A 27684-nucleotide genomic window follows, 5' to 3' on the forward strand; every position below is an offset into this window, starting at 1 on the left:
ATCATGACATTATAAACTCATACATAATACTCTAATTTATACATAAGAGTCAGAACGATTAATGTCCACTTTAATTTACACGTGATTAAACTCCTTATGTCTCAAACAATAAAGAGTAGAATGGCGTAAATCTTGAAGAGAACACAGGTTTGTCTATTCTCAACTATAAGAATACTTAAACTAAAGTGTGATTACGACGAATACTGTGATTAAAACCTGACCAGGAATATGATCACGCGCCATGTTGCGGAATTTCTCTGGAACTAATTTTTTCATACTATACTGAACTATCACACTATGAAAATAATAAAATAAGAACGCTCTTTTGACAATGATCATAAATTACTGGTCAGGTTTTAACGTGATATTGACTTTGAATGTTTTAAAAAATATATTACAGCTGTAAAACAGCGGGTTTGGTGTTAGGCCGGAGCCCCACTGCTGCGCACGCTATGTACACGACCCACGTTCCTATACAAAATTTCGTGGGCTTGCCCACGGTTTGTATTAAAACGTGGGCCGTGGATGTAGCGTGCGCAGCAGTGGGGCTCCGGCCTTATTACTATTCCTCTCAAAACAAAGATCATTTTTAAGAAATGTGATGGCTTAAGTAAGCTTTATTCTTACTCTAATAAACCCGTGGTAATCTTAAACCAAACACACATAAAAATATTCAAAACTAATGAAAAGGATACATTCTCCATGGAATTTCAACCCATTTTCATTGTACTTGCATCAAACTTAGAAGATTGCTCCATGATTTCATTGATATTTATAGATCTATTCAACCACCAAGTCAAATTCTTCAACGTCCTCACACATGGAGTTGAAACATGCTGCCCAGGCGTCCACCTCCGCTTTCTGAAATGAAGAAAGTCTTATAAGAATTCTATGAGCCAAACGGCAAAAGGTACAGTCAGTATAACTATTAGTACCCCTGCATACAAATTTGTATATTTGCCTTTGTATCATTATACTTATATTAAATTTGTATACAGAGGTGCTAAGCTAATTGTTTTGATTATTATATTCATAAAGATTAGCTGTGTATTTACCAATGAATCCAATGATTATGAAACTTCGGAAGCAATGTGAATGATACAATCTGCCCGTAAGATAGTCTGTAGTCAAGTTTATTATATTTGTACAATATTTGAATTTCAACAGCCAGTACCATCACCCACACTGTTAACTGTACATCGGTGGACCGCATGCCTTTTGTAATAAGGTCCACCGATGTACAGTTAGGAGTGTTGCTGTTTGTACAAATAAAAAGCACCACTCTCCAAAACGTTTATGTCAATAATTTGATTAGTGACGTTTATTCAATTTATTGTCAATGCAGATGTTTTTGCAGAAAATGAGTGTTAACATAACTCTTATTCATTAAGGGCTGATTTAGACGATGCGAGAACTCGCATGCGAGTTTCATACCATTGCGGGTTTTGATCGGTCGGTTGAATTAGACGTAATCAACACTCTGCAATGTAACTAAAATCGCATGAACTCGCATGCGATTTTAGTTACATTCGCGCCGTCTAAATCAGCCCTAACTCTAAACATACCTCTTTCTTTGACAGCAACTGTTTCTTAGTTTTCTTCTTCTTAGTGGCTTTCTTGGCCTTAACCTGCGGTAGATGGAAGCTCAGGTCTTCAAGATTGTCGACTTCTTCATCACTGGACTGGTTGCGAGCTTCGTCCTCAGACGCGCTGTCGGATGTGTTTTGGAACATCACCTTTTTGGCCTTTCCATAGCTTTTGCGGGTTGGCTGGAAATTAGAGAAAGATGAGGTTAGATTGAACAAAGGCTTTTAAGGTAGGTATTAATAATATAAGGACAATTATACACAAATAGATCTATCCCACAGTCAGCTCAATTAAGGCTTGTTGTGGGTATTAGACAAACACAAATATAATACATGCAAAGACTTATAAAACTTATATGCATAGAAAACATCCATAACTCAGGAACAAATATTTGTGATAAACACACAAATAAATGCCCTTAGCAGGATTCGAATCCGGGACCTCCTGCTTCGTAGGCAAGGTCATCACCAACCGACTAGGCTAGGAGGCTGAGGTATAGGCATAAGAGTCTATTGCAGCATTTCCCAAACTATGGGTTGCGACCCATTGGTGGGTCGCGAGCGAATATTGAGGGGGCCCTGAAACTACTAGGGAATCTGACCAAGAAAACGCAACTTATGGCGGTCACGACCCTCAGTCATGAGGTTACGACGAAGAAGAAGGTCTATTGAATTGAAAAAGCTTAAAGAAACACTTCAATCAAATGAGAAAACTTTCTGTGGGCCCTAATAATGAGGGAAAACAGGTAAACATCATCATCACATTAAATAAACAGACTCACTATAAATAAATATTATGGGACATCTTACACAGATCAACCTAGCCCCAAACTAACCAAGCTTATACTATGGGTGCTAGGTGACGATATACATACTTACTTATATAGATAAATACATACTTATATACATAGAAAACACCCATGACTCAGGAACAAATATTAGTGTTCATCACACAAATAAATGCCCTTACTGGGAATCGAACCCAGGACCATTGGCTTCGCAGGCAGGGTCACTATCCATTAGGCCAGACCGGTCGTCAAAATTCTCATACTATACTACATGCTATGCATCATGGGCCTCTGAAGAAACAGCGTCAACTATTAAACCTATAGCACCCCAACCTTTAACTGTTTAACTTGATTATAAAAAATGCAAAGATTATCTGTACCTTCAAATGATGAACTAACTCAATGTCTTCAAATAAATGCACTGATTGGCTATCATCTTCCAAGCCATCAGCCATCTCAACATTTGTAACCTCAGCATCTCCCTGCTTATCCAGCAATACAGGTGCATCAGCGGCAGACTTTATCTGATCATAGATCTTCTCCACTGCCTCGGAGCTTGGGGCAAGCTTAGCTTTCATTGCAGCGGGTAATTCAGCCCTCATAGGTCCCGTTTGCTTATTTATTTCTTTGAGCACAGCTCCTGACCGTGACCTGAGGCTTCGTAATCTGTTATTATCAACTTTTACTGGTGAAACATTCTCCTGATTTTCACTGTCATCAAAACCGAACAGTGTATTCTCATTGTTCTTACGAGGTAGTTTAGCTGGAGTGGGATTATTATCAACATTATTTTTACGTTTCTGTGGTTTGTTGTGGTCACTAATTTCATTTTCAGCACTCTTGTTGGAAGCCCCAGATGTTTCTTTCCTTGGTGTGGCTACACTTCTTGTTACATTAGACATATCAAATAATGAATTAGCTTTGGTAGGTGTGGCTGAGGCTCCCCTCTTCTTTCTATTAGATTTCTTTTCACAAACTTCTTTGATAAATGAAATTATGCTTGTTTGCTTTAACTTGGGCGCCGCATCTTCTAGTTCTGGTAAAGCATCATTAGATTCTGTAACCATGTTAGTATAAACATGTTTCTTCTTGCTATCATCAAAATGGTTGACAAAAGAGCATTCTAAAGCAGGAGTCATATCTGGTTTCACATATGTGTTTGCCTGCCATTTAATAGGTAGATTTTCAAATTCAGCACGCCACGGTGTTGCAGATGGGTTCTTTGAAGCATTCATACTACTATTTGCGACAGGTTGCTCATCAAAGAAGCTTAAATCATTACGTAGATTTAAAGGATCATCAGGCCTAATGTACTCTTGGTTTGTATTGGATGGACAACTTTCTGGCTCCGGTTCAATTCTGTGAGGAGAGTTCACTGGAGAGTAGTTAATTTCATGATCCATGGAAGCATCAAAATCAGCAGCAATGTCTTCAACCCTGTATGAAACATGTTTAGTGGACACATTACTTCTTACAGAAGTATTTTGAGCTGGATCAGGGTGTATCTCGGCAACTGTGCTGATAACTATTGAACTGTGATGATTATTACCTGCTTGCACAATATTTGAGGTTTTTGTGACTGTTTTACTCTCTGGATTTTGTTTAGAAACTACATTTTTCAAGTCTGCCATATGTATTGCCATGTTTGTCTCATAATCAGGGTGTATCTCAGCAACTGTGCTGATGACTATTGAACTGTGATGATTATTACCTGGTTGCACAGTATTTGAGGTTTTTGTGACAGTTTTACTCCCCGGATTTTGATTAGAAACTACATTTTTCAAGTCTGCCAAACCTCTTGCCATGTTTGTCTCATAATCAGGGTGTATCTCGGCAACTGTGCTGATGACTGTTGAAGATGGGTTAGGTGCAGAGACTGCTGTTTTGTTACTTGCTTGTTGCACAACATTATTACCTGGTTGCACAGTATTTGAGGTTCCTGGTGCCGTTTGACTGTCTGGTTTTTGTTTGGTAACTACATTTTTCAAGTCTGCCAAAGCTTTTGCGATGTTTTTCTCATAATTGTTCTTATAGACCCTTATTTTTGGTTTGGTTGGTTTTCTAGTAGTAAGTTTCTTCTTTTTCTTCTTTTGAGGTGCAGGCTCTTCAGTTGGATCAAATGTGAACTCATAAATGTCTTGCTCACCATTTTTCGACTTTTTCTCTTCAAGAATTCTAAATGAAGAATTTGCTTTAAAATTTTTCTTATCTCCAGTGTTTGTTGATTTCTTTTCAGGGCTCTTTAATTTAGGACTTAGGGTATCCTCTTTATATTCTACAGGTTTTCTTAGTCGCCTTACCCTGTCTTGTTTTTGATTTAAGTTTGTATCTATGTAGTTTTTCACAACTTCACTTAATTTCTTTTGTACAAGTTTTTTCTGAGTGATCTTAGTTTTCTGTGGTGTAACTTTATTGGGTATTTGATTTTGAGGACTTTTTTGAGGTGTCACTTTCTGTGAGGTAGCTTTTTCTGATGAAGTATTTTGTGGCGCTGCTTTCTGCAATGTACCTTTTCTTGGTGAAACTCTTTGAGGTGTTATTTGTAATGGTGCTTTTTCAATTTTTTGTTGTTGGCCTTGTTTCTGTTTGCCAACTACCGCTTTTCTAACATCTTTAGGCTTCTCATGTGCCTTAGACACCAATGGTGTGCTAGTATGACAATGAGTTGGAAGAAATTTGTTAGGGCTTGAGTTTTCATCAAATTTAGAAGGCAGCCTACTAACTCTCTTCGGTCTATTTGCAAGCAGACTATTATCTAGTACTGTAGTTGGCGTTTTGAATGGTGATTCTACATTGACAGTGTTTTTAACAGGGGTTTTTTTAAGTGACTTGGTAGGAGAAACTGCATTTTCTTTACTGTTAGACAGTTTGTTTAACACTTCGTTTTCAACATATCTAGGCGGCAGACGCCTGTTTCGACGTGGTCTATTTTCGTCAATAGTAACAGGAACTGCTGCAATAGGTTTTTGTATTGGTTTGTTCGACTTCTTGATAACCTTTTTGACGGGCCCTGGACTAGTATTTTCATCTGAGGCCGAGTTCGTTTTGTCCGCTAAAGGTTTACGTGCCGGTTTTGTGGCTTGCCTTGTGTTTTTCGCCTTATTTTTGAGCAGGTTCTCTACATTTTCTTTGGACGCTTTTGGCGCTCTGACTGCGCGAGTCCTAGCAGGCATTATGCCGGAATTAACACATTTCACTGGTAAAAAGATAGCTTTAAACTGTTGTAATCTATGATTATTTCACTGCTGACTAAAATTACACTATTTAATTCAATAATAAGTGGTGTCGATGATTTAAAACGTAATTGTAAACAATTATCTCACGATTTTCGCTCGTTTTTCCAACTTTTGACAGATCGGAACATTACCATAGAGTATACATACTCTTTCAAATCTGTATAAAGTTGCCAGTATCTGTCGGCCGTAGATATACTTGTGGCCTATTTTATAAAGCTACAAGTTACAATTTACAAGCGGAAGTCTCGTTCTAACACATAGGGTTAGAAAGAGACTTCCGCTTGTAAATTGTAACTTGTAGCTTTATAAAATAGGCCACTGGTCAAGCAGATCTTGTCAGTAGAAAAAGGCGGCAAATTTGAAAAATGTAGGCGCGAAGGGATATCGTCTCATAGAAAATCCCGCCTTTTTCTACTGACAAGATTTGCTTGACCGTCTATATAAAAGCCATAACACATTACCGCACCGCACCAAGGTCACGGGGCACCGCACCCATACGTGTGACCGAGAAAGAAATATATCTTTCTCGCTCTCACTTATGGGTGCGCAGCACCAAGGTCGCGGTGCGGTGCGATAGTGTGTTACGGCTATAAAGTATGTAGATTAAAACTATTAAAACAATACATTATTTCTACCAAGGGCCCAACGTTTTCTGTTCTCTTTCACGTCGCAGCAACTAGTATCATTTCTCTCTCCTCGCTCTTTTAAAAATGCCGTTTGTCAAAAAAGGACAACCATACTGTTGACAAGGTGGACTTCAAATCAAGTGTTGCCTTTCTTGATGCGCCCAGGCTGTGTATGTGTGCGTAAAAGCGTATATGTGTGCTCTTTTAGGGATGTGAAAAGTCGATTTTAATCATGTTATATATCGATAAACGCTACACAGCGGAACGAAATAGCGATTAATTGAAGCTTCAATATCTTCGTTAAACATAAACAAAATTGAAATGCTAATGGATAATGAATATATTATAATATAATAATATAATTCAATTATTGCGGAACACCTATTTTAGGACGTATTCATGTATTTTAATTAAATATCTGAACTTTCCCTTGGTTCCCTGCTGGGGCGTGACTATAAAATTGTGATCTGATAACCACAATAAAGAATGAAAGCGTTTTTGGTAATTTTAGGTATCGTTAAGCCTTTGAAGTAAAATTAAAATTGCAAGAAATGTCGATAGTTTATCGATATGACTTTATCGACATGGCTACAGCAACGTGGGCCTCATTGTTAATCGTACACTAAACAAAAGTGGCAACAGTGACAGCTCGCTGAGACACCGTCTCTATATATTATAAGTCTATGATTTCTACTAAAAGTGTCGTTGTTCCCATTTTCATATGCTACATGTATGGCTAGCTTTACTTTTTGTTTGTTATTGTGGTACTAAAACACGGCAAATCTATTCCCTAACAGATGGTGCTGTTTGACGTGATGTCGCATACGCTGCATACGCATATGGCAACATATGTTTCAAAAATGACGTCGGTTTGATCTCCATCTCAAATTGAAATCAGTCCAACCGTTGTGCCTTTGAAAATTGTTAATGTTCGCGAGTGTTATGGTGTGGCTAATTTGTGTTTATTATTTCTAAAGTGACCTAAAATTAAGCTTAAGTAGGGTAAGTAGACTTATGCATATGAATTCACTAGAAAACAGTTAATTTTCCTAGCTATACGTTTTGGTGTTAACCTTCGCAAATCTTTCACAAATAAACCTATTTTTTCTATTATCAGCAAAGCGAATTTATATATCTTATGTTCTTCAACCTTATTACAGATATATAACGTCACTGGTTGGCATAAAATACTTAACTGGCATAAGCTGTCCGGTTATAAACATTGACATACCAACAAAGGATTTCTGACCATCCATGACCGCATTTGCGGTATAACGGTTTGTTCGACAATCTGAACCGAAGACAACATGGTTGACGGGGAAAATAGCAAAGGGACGATAGATACGGTCCAGGTGGCCCTTCGTATTAGGCCTTTAATGCAACAGGAGACTGACAGGGGCTGTGAAGAATGCATAGAAGCGGTGCCCGGCGAAAACCAAGTTCAGATCAAAGACCTGGCGTTTACGTATAACCATGTATTCCCACAACACATAACACAGCAAGAGTTTTATGATACGGCAGTGAAAGGGCTTATTTCGAAGCTATTTCAAGGTAATCATTATTTTCATCTGTTAAAGTATGTTTTTTCTGTACCTGAACAAATAAGCTAAGCTGATTTGTTTATTTATTATTTTGTATCAAAGTTGATAAGGCTTATCTTTGTATAATTTCATTTAACACTTTCAGTGCCCAGGACCCGCTTGTCGGGTTAATTTTGTATTGGAAATGGGGCGCTTGACACTGAAAGAGACTGTAGTGACCTCAGTGTATGGTCAAATTATTAGTAGAGAGAGTTATTAATGAGGAAGCATTTGGTGTGTGTACGAGGTGTGAGCAGCGCACTTGCCCAGGGCCTTGCTCTTGCAGAGGCCTCACATTACAGCCAGCACCTTGTTGCAACTTCAATAAGACATTATCTAAACATGACCATACATCGGATTCTAGGGGGCAAATTGTATGACGGATAGGGATCCCGTCATACAATTTGCCCCCTAGAATCCGATGTATGAACATGAACCCTTTGCTGCGGCAATTAGTTTAAATCTTAACCTCTAGCGGCCCATATGTCAAACCGTGCCAAGCAAAATGAAATTTTATTTAGTCAACACAAAGTTCAAATTAGAATGGAACGGGAGACCTTTTTATAGGTCTCTGGGCGGCTAGAGGTTATTGGAGCATACTTTTCATGGGGTTTTTTGACCCCAGTAAAGGTGCATCTGAAATCTGATGCACATGCTTATCATGGCATATAAAATAAAAACAAAGCATGAATCTAGTATTAAACGGGATTGGGCGTGAGTGGTGGGGATAACTGACAGAACGGGATAGTCTTACGTATCTTTCAGTAGGGGTAGCAGAGAAAGCACTATTATTGTTGGTCCTTGTCACAGTCTCACATATTTTTTGTTCCCCACCTTTTTTTTAGTATGGATAATGGTGGGCAACAAATACCAATCATAGTGATGCATTTACCTATGTTTTGTCCCTCACGGAGGCACGCGTATACCACTTCTATAGGATCCTACCTTCTATGAAACAAAGTTATTTTCATTCCAGGTTACAATGTTACTATTTTGGCTTATGGACAGACGGGGTCAGGAAAGACATACACAATGGGCACAAATTATTCAGGCTCTGACGGAGACTTCACTAAACTAGGTAATGTAATTTATCCAGTATTCATATCATAAACATTGAAATGAGAAGTTCTGTCTAGGATTATTACTTTAATGCAAGATCTAAGTAGGTATGTAAAAATTGTTAAGGTATGAATTTTTAGGGTCTCCCCACAACCATCGACACGGAATTGGCAATAGCCAATGGAAAATGCTTTGTCTATGCAATAAGATAGAAAAAGACGTAGTCAGGTTTGAGCCGAGCTGAGCTGAGCCAAACGACGTCTTTTTCGCTTTAATTGCGTGGACATAAAAGCTTTTTTCTAGCATCTGCTGATACCGCTGTGTGGAGAGACCCTTAATTTCATCCTTCAGTTCTAAGTTTTTAGGCAACTTACAACAAGACACAGCAACCCCAAGAGACAAGCCCAATTTGATCTATACATAAGAATCTTGCAAGAATGTTAAAGTAGAACTTAGGAGTTCTCCAATAGGGTTCCAATCAGGCGGTCATAAGTTGCGTTCTCGCGCGCGAGTCTATCCTTGAAGTCGCGCTTGATGTATGGAGTCGCACGCAAGAACGCAACTCATGCTATACAGTCAGAGTTCAACAACATAATGTTTCAAAATTAGGTACCTATAGATTATTATATATGTCTATGTTAAGAAAAAATAATCTACAAAATCGTCATTTGTCTATAGGTGTAATCCCTCAGGCAGTAGCAGACATATTTGACTTCATAGAGACCCATGAGGACAAATTCATCTTCAAAGTGAATGTTTCGTTCATGGAACTGTATCAGGAGCAATGTTATGACCTCCTCTCGGGAAAAGAGAGGGGACACTCTATAATTGAGATTAGGGAGGACATCAATAAGGGAGTTATTTTGCCAGGTCTGTATGAAAATTTAGCTGATATGATATTTATAGAAGCTATAGGAATCATACTCAAGCCGAGTCTTAAGGTCTGTCTAGATCAGCCGAATACACCACCATTTAGCTTTTTAAATTCCAATTATTATCAATTTATTCAGTTCTATTACTATTCATGTTTAAATAGTATACCTATTTACAAATTACTCTCTCATAGGAAATTTCAACATCAGACCAGCAAAATGTATGAAACAGCCAAATTTTTTTTCGCTATATGGTCCCATAATAAAAGTTGCTCAGTATGACCTAAAAATTAACGAGTTTGAGTAATTGCTTTACGTTCAGTTACATACTATATATCACATTTTTTAATAAAAACATAAATTACTTTACAACTGTTCTACATGTAGGTATAACGGAACTGACCGTGACATCAACCATAGAGACCATGATGGTACTAGAACAGGGTTCCTCTGGCCGAGTGACGGGCTCCACTGCCATGAACCAAGCCTCTAGCAGGAGTCATGCTGTCTTCACCATAATTATCTTTAAGGAAAGCCGGACTGACAAGTGAGTTTACAACTGTTCATAATACTTTACAACTGTTCTACATTTAGGTATAACGGAACTGACCGTGACATCAACCATGGAGACCATGATGGTACTAGAACAGGGTTCCTCTGGCCGAGTGACAGGCTCCACTGCCATGAACCAAGCCTCTAGCCGGAGTCATGCTGTCTTCACCATCATCATCTCTAAGGAAAGCCGGACTGACAAGTGAGTTGGTGTTTAAACTAGGTTCTGTGCACTTGATACGTAATTTTCAATCCATTCTTTAAAAGTTATACCTAGTGCCTGCAATATTATTGCATGTATTATTATTTAGTACCTGGGAGACCGAGCATTGCTCAGAAAACATATAAAAACACAAAAATGCGCCCCCGAAAACCCCCATAAGGTCACTGTGGCGAAGTCCGGCATACTTTTTTTTTTTCGACTTTGGAGTGATCTAGTTCCGTTAATTATTCACCTATGTTACTGCTTGTAATCGCATACGATGAAGAATTTAATGATTAATAGTTTAGCCTTAGTGACAGATCATTTCAATCACAAATTAAGCAAAAACAATGGCATTTTTTAAAATTCGGCGAGTAGACGGACTTCCCGTGCAGTTTAAGGGAAGTCCGTCTAGTTATGATATCAGCCAATCTATGGGTGCGTATATGTTCGTAGTTAAATTCCTAAAAAGAACGGATCAAGACAATGAAAAGTGTATTTTAAACTTGTTAATATACGGTTCAGATTCGAAATAAACACCATTTTTCTAAAACAAAGGCAAGTACAATATACTACCAAAATGGGGTGGTAAACCTTTTTTGGCAAATAATTAAACATAATTATTTTCTTGATTTCCGCAATAAAAGATCAATAGTAATTTTAAAATGAATTATAATCGTTTCTTTTAATTTACTGAGATCAAAATTTAATAAAGTAACATCATGCGCAAAGTCAGGAGGATTTTTTGATACCTTATCAAATCGTTATAATATTAAAGTCGCAAAAACAGTTGGTAATCTCTGATTTAACGAAAGTCGCCATATGACGGACTTGCCTTGAACATAATAGACGGACTTTCCAACTTAGTCAAATTTTAATATGATAAATTGTGGAACGTATAATTACAAACTAAGCTAATTTCTGATATTTTAAAAATAGAATAAAGACAACTGGTTCTTATGCTACCTACGTAGTTACTTTCTGATGCACAATCTTTTCAGAAACTATTTTTAACAATTTTTTTTCGAACGGCTGTCGCACTATGACTTCAAGTTCAAAACACGAAATGACTTGTTGAGGCGGATTGCTCTGAAGTTGGTTGTCACAGCGCCATCTGTTTTACAGTGACGGAACTAGCGCGAAAAACTGGTTAATCGACTGGACTCCAAAGTCGCATACGCCTTCAAATTCAAAAGTTATAACGTGTTGACGGACTTGCCTTGTAGACGGACTTGCCCACAGTGACCTTATAGCAAATTTCATCGAAATCGTTACAGCCGTTTCCAAGATCCCTGAAATATATAGGTATATACAAGAATTGTTCGTTTAAAGGTATAAGATTAGGTACTTCTAAACACTATCTTTTTTGTATTCTTATTAAGTCTTTTTGAACAAGAAAATGGTCGATAGCTAGTCGCTTTCTCGTCGTCGGTGGAACAGATGCCAAAGATTCGCAAGCATATTTTACAAGCTTTTATTTAGTTTCACCTGACCGTTGTCTGTCTGTCTGTGTGTGTGTAATCAAATCTTGCAAGTTAAATTTGATCCACTTTCCGGTTTCCGATTGAGCTGAAATTTTGCATACATACGTAAGTCGGGTGACAATGCAATATTATGGTGTCATCGAGCTGATCTGATGATGGAGACCGGAGGTGGCCATAGGAACTCTGTGATAAAACAACGAAACCTAATTGTGTTTGGGGTTTTTAAAATTGTCTCGATGAGTATTAGTTGCCTCTGGAAAAAAAAGTACAGTCGGCGATAAAAGCTTGTACCAAAAATGAAATTTTTGCCAAAAACTTATTTTATCGTAGCTGTACGTTTTCAGAAACCTAGCCACCACATCAAAGTTCCACCTAGTCGATCTGGCCGGTTCAGAGCGCATTAAAAAGACGAAAGCCAGCGGCGAACGGCTAAAGGAAGGCGTGAAGATTAACCAGGGCCTCCTGGCTCTTGGAAATGTGATCTCAGCTCTTGGAGACGGCACCAACAGGAGTTATATTAGCTATAGGGATAGCAAGCTGACCAGGTTACTGCAAGGTAAGTTAACACTTTGCTGTCAAGAATTTACCTGAGTGTACATTGTGTAGACACTTGTTATAAGTGTGTGTTACAAGGTATCGCAAAACGTATAGCACCCGACAACGCCTTGCACTTTATTTGTCATAATAGTCTTAATACCTACTACGTTGTCTTAATAGTCTTATTACCTACTACGTTGTTTTGATTGATTGATTGATTAACGACAACGGCCTTGGCTGTGCTAAAGATATTTTTGCTGGATTTAGTTGAATTCAAATACCTAGTTGAATGTATCACTACACCTTATTAAAACAAAGTCCCCCGCCGCGTCTGTCTGTTTCTGTGTTTGTATGTTCGCCATAAACTCAAAAACTGCTGAACGGATTTTCATGCGGTTTTCACATATCAATAGAGTGATTCTTGAGGAAGGTTTAGGCGTATAATTTTGTTAGCTCGTGCGAAGCCGGGGCGGGTCGCTAGTAAATAAATAAAAATATGTTCTAATGTTGAAAGTATTTTAATTCCCAACAGACAGTCTCGGCGGTAACTCTCTGACACTAATGGTGGCGTGCGTCAGCCCAGCGGACTACAACCTGGATGAGACCGTATCCACGCTGCGGTACGCGGACCGAGCGCGACGCATTCGCAACAAGCCAATCATCAACCAGGACGCTAAGGCTGCCGAGATCGTCAGGTAATTCATCATAAACATAACTTAAGGTGGGTTCCCACGGCCCGTGTTATTACAAGCCAGGCCGGATCGCGCCACGCCTGTGGATGCCTGTGCGGTTGATTATGTCTTGCGCCGAGCCATTCCAACGGTGCGAGTCGGCCTGCGTTCAGCGCGTGTGCTGCGCATTCAGGCAATCTGGACGCACCTTAAGACGCGGCTCTAGTGCCTCTACCTCATTTTCTGTTACAATTCTGATGGACAAACGAACAGACAAAGGTTTAATATTATAAACAATGTACAGTCGCCATCAGATATATGGGAGCGGCCAAGGTGTTTACAATATCTGAACACGCACTCTAACTCCTTGACAATAGAGGCGGGTTCAGACATTTGTGAGCGCCTTGACCGCTCCGATATATCTGATGGCGACTGCCGACTCGTAATACGTGAATCCTGCTAGGTTCTAGTGCTCCGTCGTAGTAGCTAGAAATCTTCATTTATAAACGAGCGGATTGCATTGTTTTAAGATTTCTATTTTATCCATGTTAGCATCTTTCAATCCTTTAATATTTTTTATTTCTGTAATATCAAACCAACTCCTCTGTTTATGTGGTTTTAAACTTTTTACAGGCTAAATAACTTAGTAAACGAACTAAGACTCCAACTACTCGGCAAAGCCCCCACCGTCAGCGAGCAAAACAACGAAAAACTTATCGAAGAAATCGAGCGCGAAAAAGCCAAATACGCTGAACTGCTCAAAAAACACAAGCAAGTCACCGAACACCTCGGAAACATGCTCATCGAGAACACAAATCTATGCGAAAAGGCGCTCCTAGCCGAAGCTGCCAAAGACAAAATAGAGCAGAAACTCAACGAGCTCACGGAACAATGCAACCAAACCATAGACAATCTAAATGAAAGTAAAGATGAGAAAAATAAGACGACAGTGCTGGATTATATTAAGGAGATTAAGAGTAAGCTAGAAGATTTGCAGTCGGTGAACTTTAAGACGAATGAGGAGTTGATAGATTACGAGATAAAGCTGTCGTTCACGAAGGATGAGGGCGAGGAAGGGGAGGATGTGGTGCTGAGTGAAGATCAGGCGGTGCTTGAAGAAGAGAAGAGAGCTATGGGACAGGTATACATTTCTGCTTATATTTATTAACCAATTATTCAAAGTTATACATATTTATTTTATTTTTAACTTGTTGGCGCAAGTTCGCCATGTAAAGTGAGGCGTTAAATAAAACAAATGCTTGAGTTGTAGCATTAACTGTATTTATTATAAATCTTCTGATCTTGATCTTTCTGGTGTATGAATTCAGTTTCTGGACAAGTAACTGCAAAGAGTGCTTCTGGAGCGTTTCCGTTCTTTGTAAGGCGCGTTTATTGCGCGCGTGATACCGTACGGTACGGGTATTAAGGTTATCTAATATGTATGTAGGTTGTCTTAACTTGATACTACATAGATCACCAATCTATAGGCAAGAGAGATAACTACACATTTCATAAATATATCATATTCCAGGTTGCATTGAACCAAGAACTACAAGAGTTAAACCGCGCCATGGCGATCAAGGCGTCCGTGGTGCAAGCGATCCTGGCCAACAACAAGGACATGCTGGACAGCCACAACAACCTCAAGGAGAATGAGGAGAAGATAGCGCTCTTGGAAAAGGAGAAAGAGGAGCTAGTGCAGCAGCTGAGGAATAGTAAGGTAGGGTGTTCATTATATGTGACGTATAACAGGTCATATTCTAGGTGGCATTAAACCAAGAACTACAAGAGTTAAACCGCGCCATGGCGATCAAGGCGTCCGTGGTGCAAGCGATCCTGGCCAACAACAAGGACATGCTGGACAGCCACAACAACCTCAAGGAGAATGAGGAGAAGATAGCGCTCTTGGAAAAGGAGAAAGAGGAGCTAGTGCAGCAGCTGAGGAATAGTAAGGTAGGGTGTTCATTATATGTGACGTATAACAGGTCATATTCTAGGTGGCATTAAACCAAGAGCTACAAGAGTTAAACCGAGCCATGGCGATCAAGGCGTCCGTGGTGCAAGCGATCCTGGCCAGCAACAAGGACATGCTGGACAGCCACAACAACCTCAAGGAGAATGAGGAGAAGATAGCGCTACTGGAGAAGGAGAAGGAGGAGCTAGTGCAGCATCTGAGGAATAGTAAGGTAGGGTGTTCATAATAATATGTGACGTATAACAGGTCATATTCTAGGCGGCACTAAACCAAGAGCTACAAGAGTTAAACCGCGCCATGGCCATCAAGGCGTCCGTGGTGCAAGCGATCCTGGCCAACAACAAGGACATGCTGGACAGCCACAACAACCTCAAGGAGAATGAGGAGACGATAGCGCTCTTGGAAAAGGAGAAGGAGGAGCTAGTGCAGCAGCTGAGGAATAGTAAGGTAGGGTGTTCATAATATGTGACGTCCCACGGGCAAAGGTACCTTATGGCGGTTGGCGCTTACGCTATTATTCCTTAAATAAATAAAATAAAAATAGATTAATAAACGCCGCTCCAATACTATTGCGGTGCTATGCGACGTAAGCGCCAGCCGCCATAAGGTACCTTTTCTCGTGGATCGTCACATATTAGTGCGAGCGAGTAAATAAGTTACGTAGACGTTAGCATATATGTAAGTCTGACAGTGCTAAGGCAGTCATGTTTAGGCTACTAGTCACTTTATTTATTAAAACTCAGATTAAGAAAAATTCCAATGGGAAGCTAATGAGCTTTACCAGTAGAACAATAAAAAGTCTAATACAAAATACAGAAAAGTCAATAATTTTCCCATTTAGAGTAAGGATCCAACCCACGAAGAACGTCGCACCAAGGTCCAGACCTTGGAAGCCGAGATTACTGACCTCAAGAAGAAATGCCAGCAGCAGGCCTCCATCATCAAGAATAAAGAAAAGAACGAGGCTAAGATTAATTCGCTCAATGCTGAGTTAAAGGCCATGAAAGTTACTAAGGTAAGGACGACGGTCCATTTGTTCCTGAGTCATGGGTGTTTTCTATGTATATAAGTATGTATTTATCTATATAAGTATGTATATCGTCGCCTAGCACCCATAGTTCAAGCTTTGCAGTTTGGGGCTAGGTTGATCTGTGTATGATGTCCCCAGATATTTATTTATTATTTATTTAAGAAATACATCGGTAGAAATAAAATCATCTGTTCAGTAAGGAAATTAAACGAGTTGAATTGAAATGCAGTGAAAATTATATGGGTGAATCAACTTTTTTGTCAGATGTTGCCATGGCTACGTTTTCCTGGGTATCTCTCAAAACTCTTGTTTTATGGTATTTAACCTTTTGATCGCCAAACGGCGCATCCATTTGCCGTGCCACTGACGCCACGGGGGTAAAATTTCGTTTTGTGAATAAATAATGCCAACGTAAAAAAAAATTTCAGTAGATTTTCATCAAAAACCGATCGACGTCAAATGCCGTCTTTGCGTCGTTGTCACGATTTTTCGTTGACGTTAATTGCCGTCTGTGGCGTTCAAAAGGTTAAATTAACTAAAAGTGCAAGTTTTATAATCCGACATGAAATTGTAGAAAAATATTCAGGGCGCCACTTCCTACTTGGTAGCCGGTGTTGCTCGAAGTCAATGACAGACAATTTTAACCCCACTAATTATTGTCCCTCAATTGTTAAGTATAGTCTCTCTTTTTATTTAGTTCTGTATGAGAGAGATCGGAGATGAACTATCGCATGGTCGAGGACAGTGGATGGAAGATTTAAAAAAGAAGTTTATTGTCGATTTCGTTAATATTCCATTGGAAAGAGAGATAGTATGTACTTTGGAAAGTTTTTTTTTGTGTCGAAAATGTATCTATAGCATAGTCATCATTACCGTAAGCCATATAACTTTCATAGCCCCACAGTCTTCGATCATATAGTTTGGGTTCATAGACATATACACCTATACCGTATTCGCGATAGTTTGCATCTAGCGGAAAAGTGATTTTTTATAACAAATTTCCGAGTTTAGCTATTATCTTTCCATAGATCGATAAAGTGTGTCTGATGTCACAAAAAGATCAAGTACAACATTAAACGATTGTGGCTTTGCATCACTGAAGGGTCCTTATGCTTCAAGTGCAATAAGGACGTTTCCATCTGGAATTCCATCAGAAATTCTGATAGAACCGTCCTCATTGCAGATGAAGCATAAGGACCCTTCTCTGATGGAAAGCCAGAGCCACATATGTACATTTTTACATCTCTGTCGGCTTTAGACGTTCAATTTCGTATTATAGTGAAGTACAAATTTATCAAATCCTTACGCAGGTGAAAATAATCCGGCAAATGCGCGAAGAAAGCGAGAAATTCCGCAAATGGAAGGCCGACAACGAACGCGCCATGCTCCGGCTCCGGAACGAAGACCGCAAGCGCGCTAACGCTATGGCCAAAATGGAGTCGCTACATGCCAAGCAGCAGAACGTGCTTAAGAGGAAGATGGAGGAAGCGGTCGCCGTCAACAAGAGACTTAAGGTAAGGTAGTTGCCGACGAATCAATGAGGACCTGCTAGCCTACGCCATTGCCAAGATGGAGTTTCTCCTCGCTAAACAGCAGAACGTGCTTAAGAGGAAGATGGAGGAAGCTGTCGCAGTCAACAAGAGACTTAAGGTAAGGTACTTGCCGACAAGTCAATGAGAACCGCAAGCCAACGCTATGGCCAAGATGGAGTCGCCACATGCCAAGCAGCAGAACGTGCTTAAGAGGAAGATGGAGGACGCAGTCGCCGTCAACAAGAGACTTAAGGTAAGGTACTTGCCGACGAGTCAATGAGAACCGCAAGCCAACGCCATTGCTAAGATGGAGTTTCTACACCCTAAACAGCAGAACGTGCTTAAGAGGAAGATGGAGGAAGCAGGGGCCCAGTTGGAATTAAATCCTGCATAAATAAACGATAATTTAAATTCAACTCTGTAAATGTCTTCACGTATATACCTACTCTTAATCACAGAACAGTAACAGTGAAATTATATCTCGCTTATGACTAGCGAAGCGTCTAGAGAAGTAATCTGTAAGCTGCACATACTTGAGAAGACTTCTAAAATTAAATTTTATTTCACAGGAAGCCTTAGACAGGCAGAAGCAGACTCAAATGAAGCGTAGCGCCAAGGGCAACGTGAAAGCAGGAGCCGTCCAGCAGTATATAGAACAAGAGCTGGAAGTACATCTTAGCATTGTTGAGGCAGAGAAATCGCTCGAGGAACTCATGGAGTACAGGTATTTAAAGCAAGCTTAACGCTTTACCTCCAAAGACGTCCACGGTTACAGTGTAATATTAACCTTTGTGCATTTCGATAAGGTTGACTATGGCGCGTTGTGTATAAGGGTCGGTTGCACCAAACCGTCTGTCACCGTTTTAGCGTTCGTTAAATTTTGCTGTATGGAAACTTTCATAGTTTTTGGTGATTGGCGTTGATCATGATCAGTCTGTTAATTGTGGTTGGTGCAACTGGCCATAATAGGCGGGGCGTTCGAAAGGTTAACATACAATTTACCTAGTAGTTGGACAGATATTCACCATCACCAAAGGTTGTTGTCTTCAGTTACCGCGATAGTTACTCATGAAATAAAACTATTGAAACGGACTATATCGCGTATATTAAATACATACTAACACCCGTACCCCACCCGTACAACCCTTTACAGCGTTCGTGGTCAACGGGTGACTGAGGAAAAACTGTACTGTGCAAAAACTACTTACTTATACTTACAAAACCCGTCGGGATGTAGTATGTATTCAATATACGCGATATAATCCGTTTCAATAGTTTTATATCACAAAAGGTGTTTTAAAAGTTATCAATATTTATAAAATGTAGAAGCAAATAACCCATTATTTTGCAAAGCCGCAATCTCTTAGTTCCACTTGCACCATCCCACTAACCTGGGTTAACCGGTTAAACCGTTAACCCAAAGTCGAATTGTACTGGTTACCATGGTAACTCCAGATTTAACCGGTTAATCCTGGGTTAGGGAAAGTGGAAGTGGTCCTAAGTCTTAGATTAACTATAAATTATAAGTATGAAGTATGAACCAGACAAGACTAAAACAATTACTTTGTGAGGTTGATTAATAATGAATTAATGATACTACCCTTCAGAGCGTGGATTACGGAACAGATAGAAGTCCTCCGCAAGGGCCCTGACAGCGAGGAAAACCAGCAAAAGATAGCCGAGCTCGAAGATAATCTGGCGCTTCGCAAAGCACAGATATCTGACCTGCAGCAGAAGATACTCACAGCAGATCAGGGTAAGTTTACCCGCCACGCCAATAGGGAAAATTACGCGAAACTCTGCGTAGGTAGCGCCACTACCACTATGTGTCACAATCTGGGGGTCTACCGCGAAACAAGAAAATCGAAATTACGTTATCTAACCTCTCTATCACTCTTGCATATTCGAGCGATAAGGAGGCAGATAACTAAATTTCGATTTTCGCGTTTACCGGTAGGCCCTTGTTAACAAACCGCCTTGATGCATCAATGTCATATTTTATTGTCTGTGAAAACATGTCAAAAACACTTTAAGCCACAGTCTGTATAAGTTAGTCTATGAATTTACTAGAGTCGGTAGTGCTGCACTCTGGCGGCGGAATATCCCCTGCAGTAATATCCCCTATTGGCACACTACAGCCTTATAGCCTACCGTGTATTTACCCTAGCGACTTTACTTACTTGCAGTGTATTTCGCTCAGACTGTTTTATTGTGAGTGAGTCGCTAGCGAATCATCATCATTGGCCACGAGATCTTGGATAATTATTGCAGGGTGTTCAGTGCGGACTGAATTAGTTAGTGCTGGTACATCTTCTTTGGTGGTTAAATAATTACTACTAAACGTTGGTAATCGTAGGTGTACAAAGGCCTAAGGGCCCAGCCACGACGTTGCGCGACCGGTGACGGCGGCGGCGGCAACAATAGGTGGAAACGAAAAGTCTGATCGCTGTGTCTCGCTCCAACCTATGGTTGTCGCCGCCGCCGTCGCCGGTCGCGCAATGTCGTGGCCGGGACGTAAGTACTAGCGTTTGGTTGGCGCCCAAAATTACATATTTAGCCGGCTACCAAAAAAAACTTAACAATCTGAGGGCCTGATGATTTCGCCTCATAAATTAATATTATATACCTTTTCCAGAAAATAAATCCCGCACCCAATGGGACAACGTCCAATCCATGCTTGAAGCTAAAGTCGCCCTCAAATGCCTCTTCGACCTCCTAGTAGAAGCCAAGAAAGAACTCCAGAACCAGAGCGAGAAGGGCTACCAGGCGCGCTACGAGGAGATTAAGGAGGCGCACGACAGGCTGCTGATGGAATTCGAAAATTGTAAAGCGGACTTGGAGCAGAAACTGGCCAACCATAAGCTGCAGAGCGAACAAAAGGTAAGTAGGCTTAACACGAGTGCACTGCGACAGTATCTTGCGCGCGGTATAGACTACCCGTGTTTTTCTAACTTTATCAGTTAGAAATGGTCATCAATGCTCATTGCTCTGCTCCTTCTGTTAAGTGTTTACGTAATAGGGTCATTGCGCTAGTTTTCGTCCGGCTCTAGTTTTCGTCCACTTAACGAAATTTGAATATACTTAAACCTTCATTGCTGCACAAATTTGGACTTATTTGCAATCCTTAATATCTAAACAATTTATCTATCTACATAAAAATTATATTTCGCAATTAGCAAATTATAAATGAAATGTATTATTTGCTAATCCGTCAAGTGAACGGAAACTGACACCGGACAGTAAACTGACGCAATTACCCTATGTGAAATAATAGACCTCTAGACGGCGTGCCAGGAACAGATTTCCATGAGCATCCCGGGCGAAAACTCGTAAAGTGGTTAAGGGCAATGTGTAATGAATCCCGTTCCTCAACTGAACCCACCACCAGCTGATGACGTCCACGAGGGTTCATTACACATCACCCTTAACCACTTTACGAGTTATCGCACGGAATGCGATGACAGAAGCAATTTGCATCTGGCTTGCAGTCTACTCCTTTTAATTTGTTTGCCAGATTAGAAGTTACAGCGCTATCTGGCAGTGGAAAATAATAAACCTTCTTTCTAGAGTTAGACCAAGAAAAGACTGCAGCGATTTTGATAGCCCACGCAGTGCAAGTGTTATTTAAACGTCATAATTTCATAGAAGTTTGACGTTTAAAATAACACTTGCACTGCGTGGGCTATCAAAATCGCTGCATTTTTCTTGGTCTAACTCTTAGTCTCTTCGACATTGTATTATGATTTATTTATTTATTTTAATCTTTATTGCACAACACATGAAGGTACAAATGGCGGACTTAATGCCCTAAGGCATTCTCTACCAGTCAACCAATGGGTCAAACCATATACGTATTTTTATACGTATTCTCATGAGCTAATTAATTTATATTTCAGCTAACAGCGCTAGTCGCCCTTCAACGCGGCGTCGTAGGCAACAAGAGTCAAGCGTGCCAGCACCTCCAGAACGTGATACAATACCAGCAAGAAAAACTGGACCAGGTCGAGGCCGAGAATGTATGTAGCGTGCTCAAAATATACTACCCTTATTGGTTCCTTACGTTTTATTGTAGATTGTTGTCTCTTTTTTTCTGTAGGTAGGGAGCGAGATAGCCTTTTTTTATCTCGAGTTTTAGTTTAGAATAACTTGAAATAACATCTGCAGATCGTGATTCAGTATCAGCGAGAAAAGTTGGACAAAATTGAAGCTGAAAATGTATGTTACTGATTACATGGTTTTGTAGATAGATATGTCGTAATTTTTTTTACCGTCACTGGGTTTTGGTAGGTATTTTAGTTATTACATTAGGTACAACTAAAATAACAAAATTTAGAAATGGGTGTAATAATTGTTTTGAAATTAGCCGTATTACTGCAACTATTTATGGGGAAAAATATCACAATTAATAGCACACATACCAATATCACAGTCTGATAAAAATATGAAGAAGTTTATAGGTTATAGGTATGAAGTGATTAGAAACCTATGAATCGCAAAAAGTTATGGTAACTCATTATTCTCATTAAGTTAAAAGCAAATTGTCAGCTGGAATTCTTGAAAAGGAATGAAATAAACAAACAAAAGTACATAGAATTACCATCAATTAATATATTTATCATAATAAAATTCCAGAAAAAGTTGTCTGACGAACTAGAGCAGCTTCGCACAGCGTCCACGAATGGGAACGCCAAGAAACAGAAGAAGGGCAAGAAAGAGGGAGATAAGAAGACTGAATACGTAGAGATTTCCGATGAGGAGGAAGAGGACAGAGAGAATGATGACGACGATCCTGATTGGAGAGCCACGCCGCTGTACAAGCGTATACAGGTACGGTCATCAAACGGTTAGAGTTAGGACGCTTCTTACTCGTCGGACGCGTCAATGGAATTTCAACCTTTTGGGGCAGTAGTTACGTTCAGAATTTAATTGGCAGCGTCGCGCGCCCGCGTCTACTTGAAGCGCGCTTACGGTGCGATACGTATAATATATATTATAGACAAATTTATTCGAATTTTTCCTTAGTTGAATAGGCAAATCAATAAATTATACTGTGGCAAGTCAGCTTTGTCAGTAGAAAAGGCGACGGATGAAGGAGCGAAGGATCGATCTGCCATACAAAATTCGAATTTCGCGCCTTTTTCTACTGACAAAGTTGGCTTGCCAGAGTATAAAATCTCTTAGTTCTAATTCTCATGAATTCTCATTCTAATTCGCCCAACTAATCTAATTTCCCCACAGGCGCACCGGTCCCGCCTCACAAACAACTTCACCGCCGACAACGCCAACAACTCGAACGAGCGCCTCCGCGAGCGCGAGCCCAGCCGCGCCGTCAAGCGCGACAGCGGCGGCACCACGCACTGCACCTGCCGCGGCAGCTGCTCCACCAAGATGTGCGGCTGTGTGAAGGCAGGGAATGGGTGCGGGAGTGGCTGTCGGTGCCAGCCGGCGTTGTGCAAGAATAAGAAGTTTTCTTCTACTAATGCGTCGGATAGCGAGGAGAAGGAGAACACGGTTAGTAAAGTACAGTCTAAGGGACAAGCGAGACAGTGGAGACAGCATTTGCGAAAGAAGTTGCTTCACTAAGATGTGTGGTGTGAAGGCCGGGAATGGGTGCGGGAGTAGCTGTCGGTGCCAGCCGGCGTTGTGCAAGAATAAGAAGCTTTCTTCTACTAATGCGTCGGATAGCGAGGAGAAGGAGAACACGGTTAGTAAAGTACAGTCTAAGGGACAAGCGAGACAGTGGAGACAGCATTTGCGAAAGAAGTTGCTTCACTAAGATGTGTGGTGTGAAGGCCGGGAATGGGTGCGGGAGTAGCTGTCGGTGCCAGCCGGCGTTGTGCAAGAATAAGAAGCTTTCTTCTACTAATGCGTCGGATAGCGAGGAGAAGGAGAACACGGTTAGTAAAGTACAGTCTAAGGGACAAGCGAGACAGTGGAGACAGCATTTGCGAAAGAAGTTGTGATGGATGTGTGTGTGGATAGGGTTAGTTAAATACCTTATACACAAACACAGATTTGAGTGTGGAAGACATTGGCGGTACATTAGTTAGTTTAAATAACGCTATTGCCAGTTTCCAAGGTCTAATCGAAACCTTGAAATTTATTGCTGTAGAAATTCTGAATGCATATACTGCCCTGCTAAGCCAAAGAGCGCTATCTCAAAAGAAAATTCAGTTTTTATTACTGAGAATTCCATTTTCAAAATCATTTGTTTTTAAGATAGCGCTATTCGGCTTAGGAGGGCAGTATAATGCTACCTTTGTTACATTATATTTGGGCTTGTTAAAATTTTCTTGATGAGTATTTAGACCACTGACGAAACAAAAGTCCATACCTGCAGCAAAGACATATGTAACTTTATAAGATGAATAAAGTCTAAGGAAAAAACGTGCCTCGGAAATCAAGAAAAAGTCATTCTCGGATAGATGGCGCACACACCTTTGGCCTATGGTCGGCTAGATGGCGTGACGACACCGTTTCATATTTAATAATTTTAACACATAGATATCAGTGAATGAACATGGGTCAAAATGATATAAAAATAATAAAATCATTTATCCATATATATACATTTTTATGATAATTTTATACGTTTTCATTTGGAGTTTTAGTCGTGTGTCAATAGATGGCAGTAAATTTACTGTGACTACATAATTTACTATGACAGGACCCCTCTATACTATCTATTCTCTTTGCCTGCAGTCAGCAATAAAATTTTGTATAACATTTTTGACAAAAACTAACAATATTCTATTATTTTTACAGCCAACCAGTGTGCTGGACACAACACCGCCTTCATACTTCGGCACCAAGTAAGTATCATTAATTTAACCTTTTCCCACTCCACCTTCCCAAAACTAACCCTAATCATTTCCCACCTAGCTTACTCCCGACTAGCCCCGAGTCAACCCTGCAACAGCTCACGCCTGTCAAACAGAGAGAACGGCCGCTGACAAACAGAAGTCTAAGAAGCAACCAGACACAGAAATGGATGTTCGCATTACTAGTATACAACACTTGTGTGGCGCCTATGTCTTCATACTGCGCCAACAATATAGTACAATACGGGATGGACGTGGCCAAATATAATGTGCTTGCGAATGTAGTAAAGCTACTGATGCGGGAGGTTACATTAATAATTATGATGTTTGGGGACTATGCTCTTACTGATAGATAAACAGTATACGGATTTTCTGTGTACTTGACAAAAATAACTTCTTTGCTGTTTATAATCACAAGCAAACTGTTTTATTGCAACAATAATTTGGCTAACACAGCTTGCACTAAGCTTTAACAGCGTATGCCTCCACTTTCGATCTTTTGCGACATTGTAGGAATCACGTTAGGCAAACATAGTGTTGAGAATAGTGATCCAAAAGACTCGACCCTTTGGAGCTCTTTTTTTAGGGCTCGCCTCATCTCTTGACGCCTAAAAGGCTAAAAACCTATTTAGCTCTTTAGCCCCCGAGCCTAGTTCTATTTAAGAGCCTAGAATCTTGGGGCTGATAACCTTATTAAGCCCCTAAAACAAAGCCTATTTAGCTCTTTAGTCCCCGACCGGCTGGCCGAGCTTAATAAGGTTATTAGCCCCAAGAGTCTAGGATCTTAAATAGAACTAGGCTCGGGGGCTAAAGAGCTAAATAGGCTTTTAGCCTTTTAGGCGTCAAGAAATGAGGCGAGCCCTAAAAAAAGAGCTAAAAGGCTCGTGTCCTTTGGATCACTAGTTGAGAAGGATAAAACTATTCTATGTTAAATATATTTAAAAACAAACGAGTAATATATATTGTCGAGTGCACAGAACACCAAATTCTTACACATATTTTTTTGCTTTTTAAAGGAGAAACGAGAAGTATTCATTTTACAAAAACTTGTCTGGGATTTGGCACATCTTTAAAAAGAAGGATCGTGGCACCAAAAGTTTGCCCTCAGTAAGTGCATAGTTCTGCAAAGCATATTTGTAGTTAGTCTATGACATAGAGCTTAGACCTAGGTAGAGCTTTTAGAGTAGTCTAATCTGTAATTATTGCTATGCAGAACTATGTATCTTGAGTTGTATATTATAGATTTAACTTAAGTCTTGCTTGCTTTGCTAATAATGTCTTGTTTCTTTCCAGAAGTCACCCTAACCTAACGTTCGTAAAGAAAAGACAGAGGAGTTACTTTTTCTCTAACGACGAATAGGTAAGAAAGTACTAATTTGTTTGCGTCATAGTAAATTGATTACTTTAGAATCAAATCAGTAGATACATTTCGTTAGTGATGTGATGTCTTAAAGTATTGTTCAATAAGTAGTTTCTTTTTCTAATTTACTGCAAAAAAAACGGATTTTCTTGTCGCTGTCTAAACTGAGACGCGACACGACAAAGCACTTGAGTATTATGTTCAAATTTCGAGGCATTCATCAAAAGGTCAACTTTTGTCAGCGACGTGACGCGTATGAACTTAATTAAGGGGCTACCCGAGGTTTTCATCGATTTTTGACAAGTTTTGAACCGTATCTCCTTTTTTTGCACTACAGATAGAATTTTAAGACAAACGGTTATCGGTTTTTCAATCTTTTATCTCCGGTTTTGTCCACCGGATTATGAAAAAAATGAATACTTATTTTTTTATGAATTTTTTAACCATTGTCTAAAAAAACACTTTTTTTGTATCTAGTTTGCAGTGAAGGATCTTACTTGTACGAAATCTACATATTTGGGTTCGTCTTTGACGTCTCGAAAAACGTGTCCAGGGTTTTAATTTTATACTAATTAACACAAAAGTTATGGCCGGAAAACCAGTTTTTTAGCCTAAAATTGTTCAACTTTGATGCCAAATATCTCGAAGACAATGAACTTTGAAGTAAATATGGGATACTATATTGCTTAAAGTCGTTGCTGTTAATATAATAAGCTACAAAAAACATTAGAAAACTAAGGGATTCAGATCGAAGGTCATTGGCGTGGGGTAGCCCCTTAACAGCAAAAATCTGTAGGATTACCATTTTTGCTTTATCCCAAATTTCAGAAGTATAGAAATATAGCATTACGTACACCGAATCGCAAAATTACATAGCCACTTTAGGAATGAATTCACTCATAATGTGTCTATGCAATTTTGCAGGTCGCGTCAGGCGCTTTTATGAATTTGCGGTTGTTACCTTTCGTTACCCAAACTAGGCTTCGTACCATCGTCAACATCGTTAACTGATAGACCTTATCTCGTTGCAATAAGGTTATAAGTGCGTTGTTGTTCGTTCAAATTATTCACATGTAAAATTTTCTTTTCCAGACTGACTTAATCCCCTGGATGCCGCATAGTATTTATAATCTATATCCTTAATGTGTTTAAATATTTACGCCTTTACAAATTTACTTATACGCTCCGCCGAAAATGACGATGTTGCATTGAATTATGAAAATTAGGAGGTTATAACGAAATAAATTCGTATTTATTACGTAGTTTTGTTTCATTTTTAGTTTGCATGTTAATTTGGGTGTTGAGGTTTTTGCATGTACATGCGTAATCGCTATGTTCAATTATTTAGGCAAAGTTCTTACTTTTTTTTAGTGGCACTAATAAATTGTTCAATTGAAATGAATTAGTGCGTTAATCAAATCTAAAGTGCTGCACTCTGGCGGCAGATCATTGCAGTAATACTCACTATTGGCGAGAGGTCGCACAAGACCAAGAAAAGCGGCGCTGTCTTGTGTCGCAGGCCATGTCTCATTTTGGGTAGCTGAGCCAACGTAAAAAATAGTAAGTATAGGTAGGGCCCTGAGCCTTAACGAGGTTATGGGGTATGTTGCGTTGGAACTGCCAAGTCGATAAAAATTTGCATGCTCGGAGTATAAACCATCGCCCACACTGTTAACTGTACATCAGTAGACCTTATGCCTTTTGTTATAAGGTCCATCGATGGATATATGCGAAGTGCGTGGTGGTACGTGGGCCATACTGAAAGTTTCTGGA

At 39.8% G+C, this 27684-nt stretch overlaps 2 protein-coding genes across 2 annotated transcripts; one reads left to right on the forward strand and one right to left on the reverse strand.

The window, feature by feature from the left end:
* Positions 1–635: 635 nt before the first annotated feature.
* Positions 636–5720, reverse strand: LOC134799609 (nucleolar protein dao-5-like). Its single transcript, XM_063772047.1, has 3 exons — positions 2755–5720; positions 1566–1769; positions 636–861 (listed from the first exon to the last, which is right to left on the reverse strand). Exons 1-3 carry the CDS (start codon positions 5545–5547, stop codon positions 781–783), a joined length of 3078 nt encoding a protein of 1025 aa, XP_063628117.1. The 5' UTR covers positions 5548–5720; the 3' UTR covers positions 636–780.
* A 1392-nt stretch (positions 5721–7112) lies between these two features.
* On the forward strand, positions 7113–27105 carry LOC134799610 (chromosome-associated kinesin KIF4). The gene is made up of 22 exons (XM_063772048.1): positions 7113–7238; positions 7397–7787; positions 8793–8894; positions 9554–9745; positions 10342–10501; positions 12330–12541; positions 13055–13217; positions 13827–14334; positions 15191–15379; positions 16010–16183; positions 17509–17712; positions 18300–18454; positions 19338–19486; positions 20366–20610; positions 21627–21746; positions 21895–21945; positions 22363–22557; positions 22969–23241; positions 24496–24542; positions 24613–24856; positions 25845–25911; positions 27004–27105. The coding sequence occupies exons 2-21, from the start codon at positions 7544–7546 to the stop codon at positions 25854–25856; spliced, it is 3639 nt and encodes a 1212-aa protein (XP_063628118.1). The 5' UTR covers positions 7113–7238; positions 7397–7543; the 3' UTR covers positions 25857–25911; positions 27004–27105.
* The last annotated feature ends 579 nt before the right edge of the window (positions 27106–27684 follow it).

Source organism: Cydia splendana, chromosome 18 (genome assembly GCF_910591565.1).
Source record: "Cydia splendana chromosome 18, ilCydSple1.2, whole genome shotgun sequence".
NCBI lineage: Eukaryota > Metazoa > Arthropoda > Insecta > Lepidoptera > Tortricidae > Cydia > Cydia splendana.

Excerpts from the sequence above, each read along its gene's own strand:
- LOC134799609 (XM_063772047.1), bottom strand. The coding sequence starts at position 5,547 with ATGCCTGCTAGGACTCGCGCAGTCAGAGCGCCAAAAGCGTCCAAAGAA. Across the intron at positions 1,770-2,754 it reads AGTTAGTTCATCATTTGAAG|CCAACCCGCAAAAGCTATGG; the intron begins GTACAGATAATC and ends TCTAATTTCCAG. Across the intron at positions 862-1,565 it reads AGTTGCTGTCAAAGAAAGAG|AAAGCGGAGGTGGACGCCTG; the intron begins GTATGTTTAGAG and ends TCTTCATTTCAG.
- LOC134799610 (XM_063772048.1), top strand. The coding sequence starts at position 7,544 with ATGGTTGACGGGGAAAATAGCAAAGGGACGATAGATACGGTCCAGGTG. Across the intron at positions 16,184-17,508 it reads AGGCCATGAAAGTTACTAAG|GTGAAAATAATCCGGCAAAT; the intron begins GTAAGGACGACG and ends ATCCTTACGCAG. Across the intron at positions 21,946-22,362 it reads ACAAAATTGAAGCTGAAAAT|AAAAAGTTGTCTGACGAACT; the intron begins GTATGTTACTGA and ends ATAAAATTCCAG.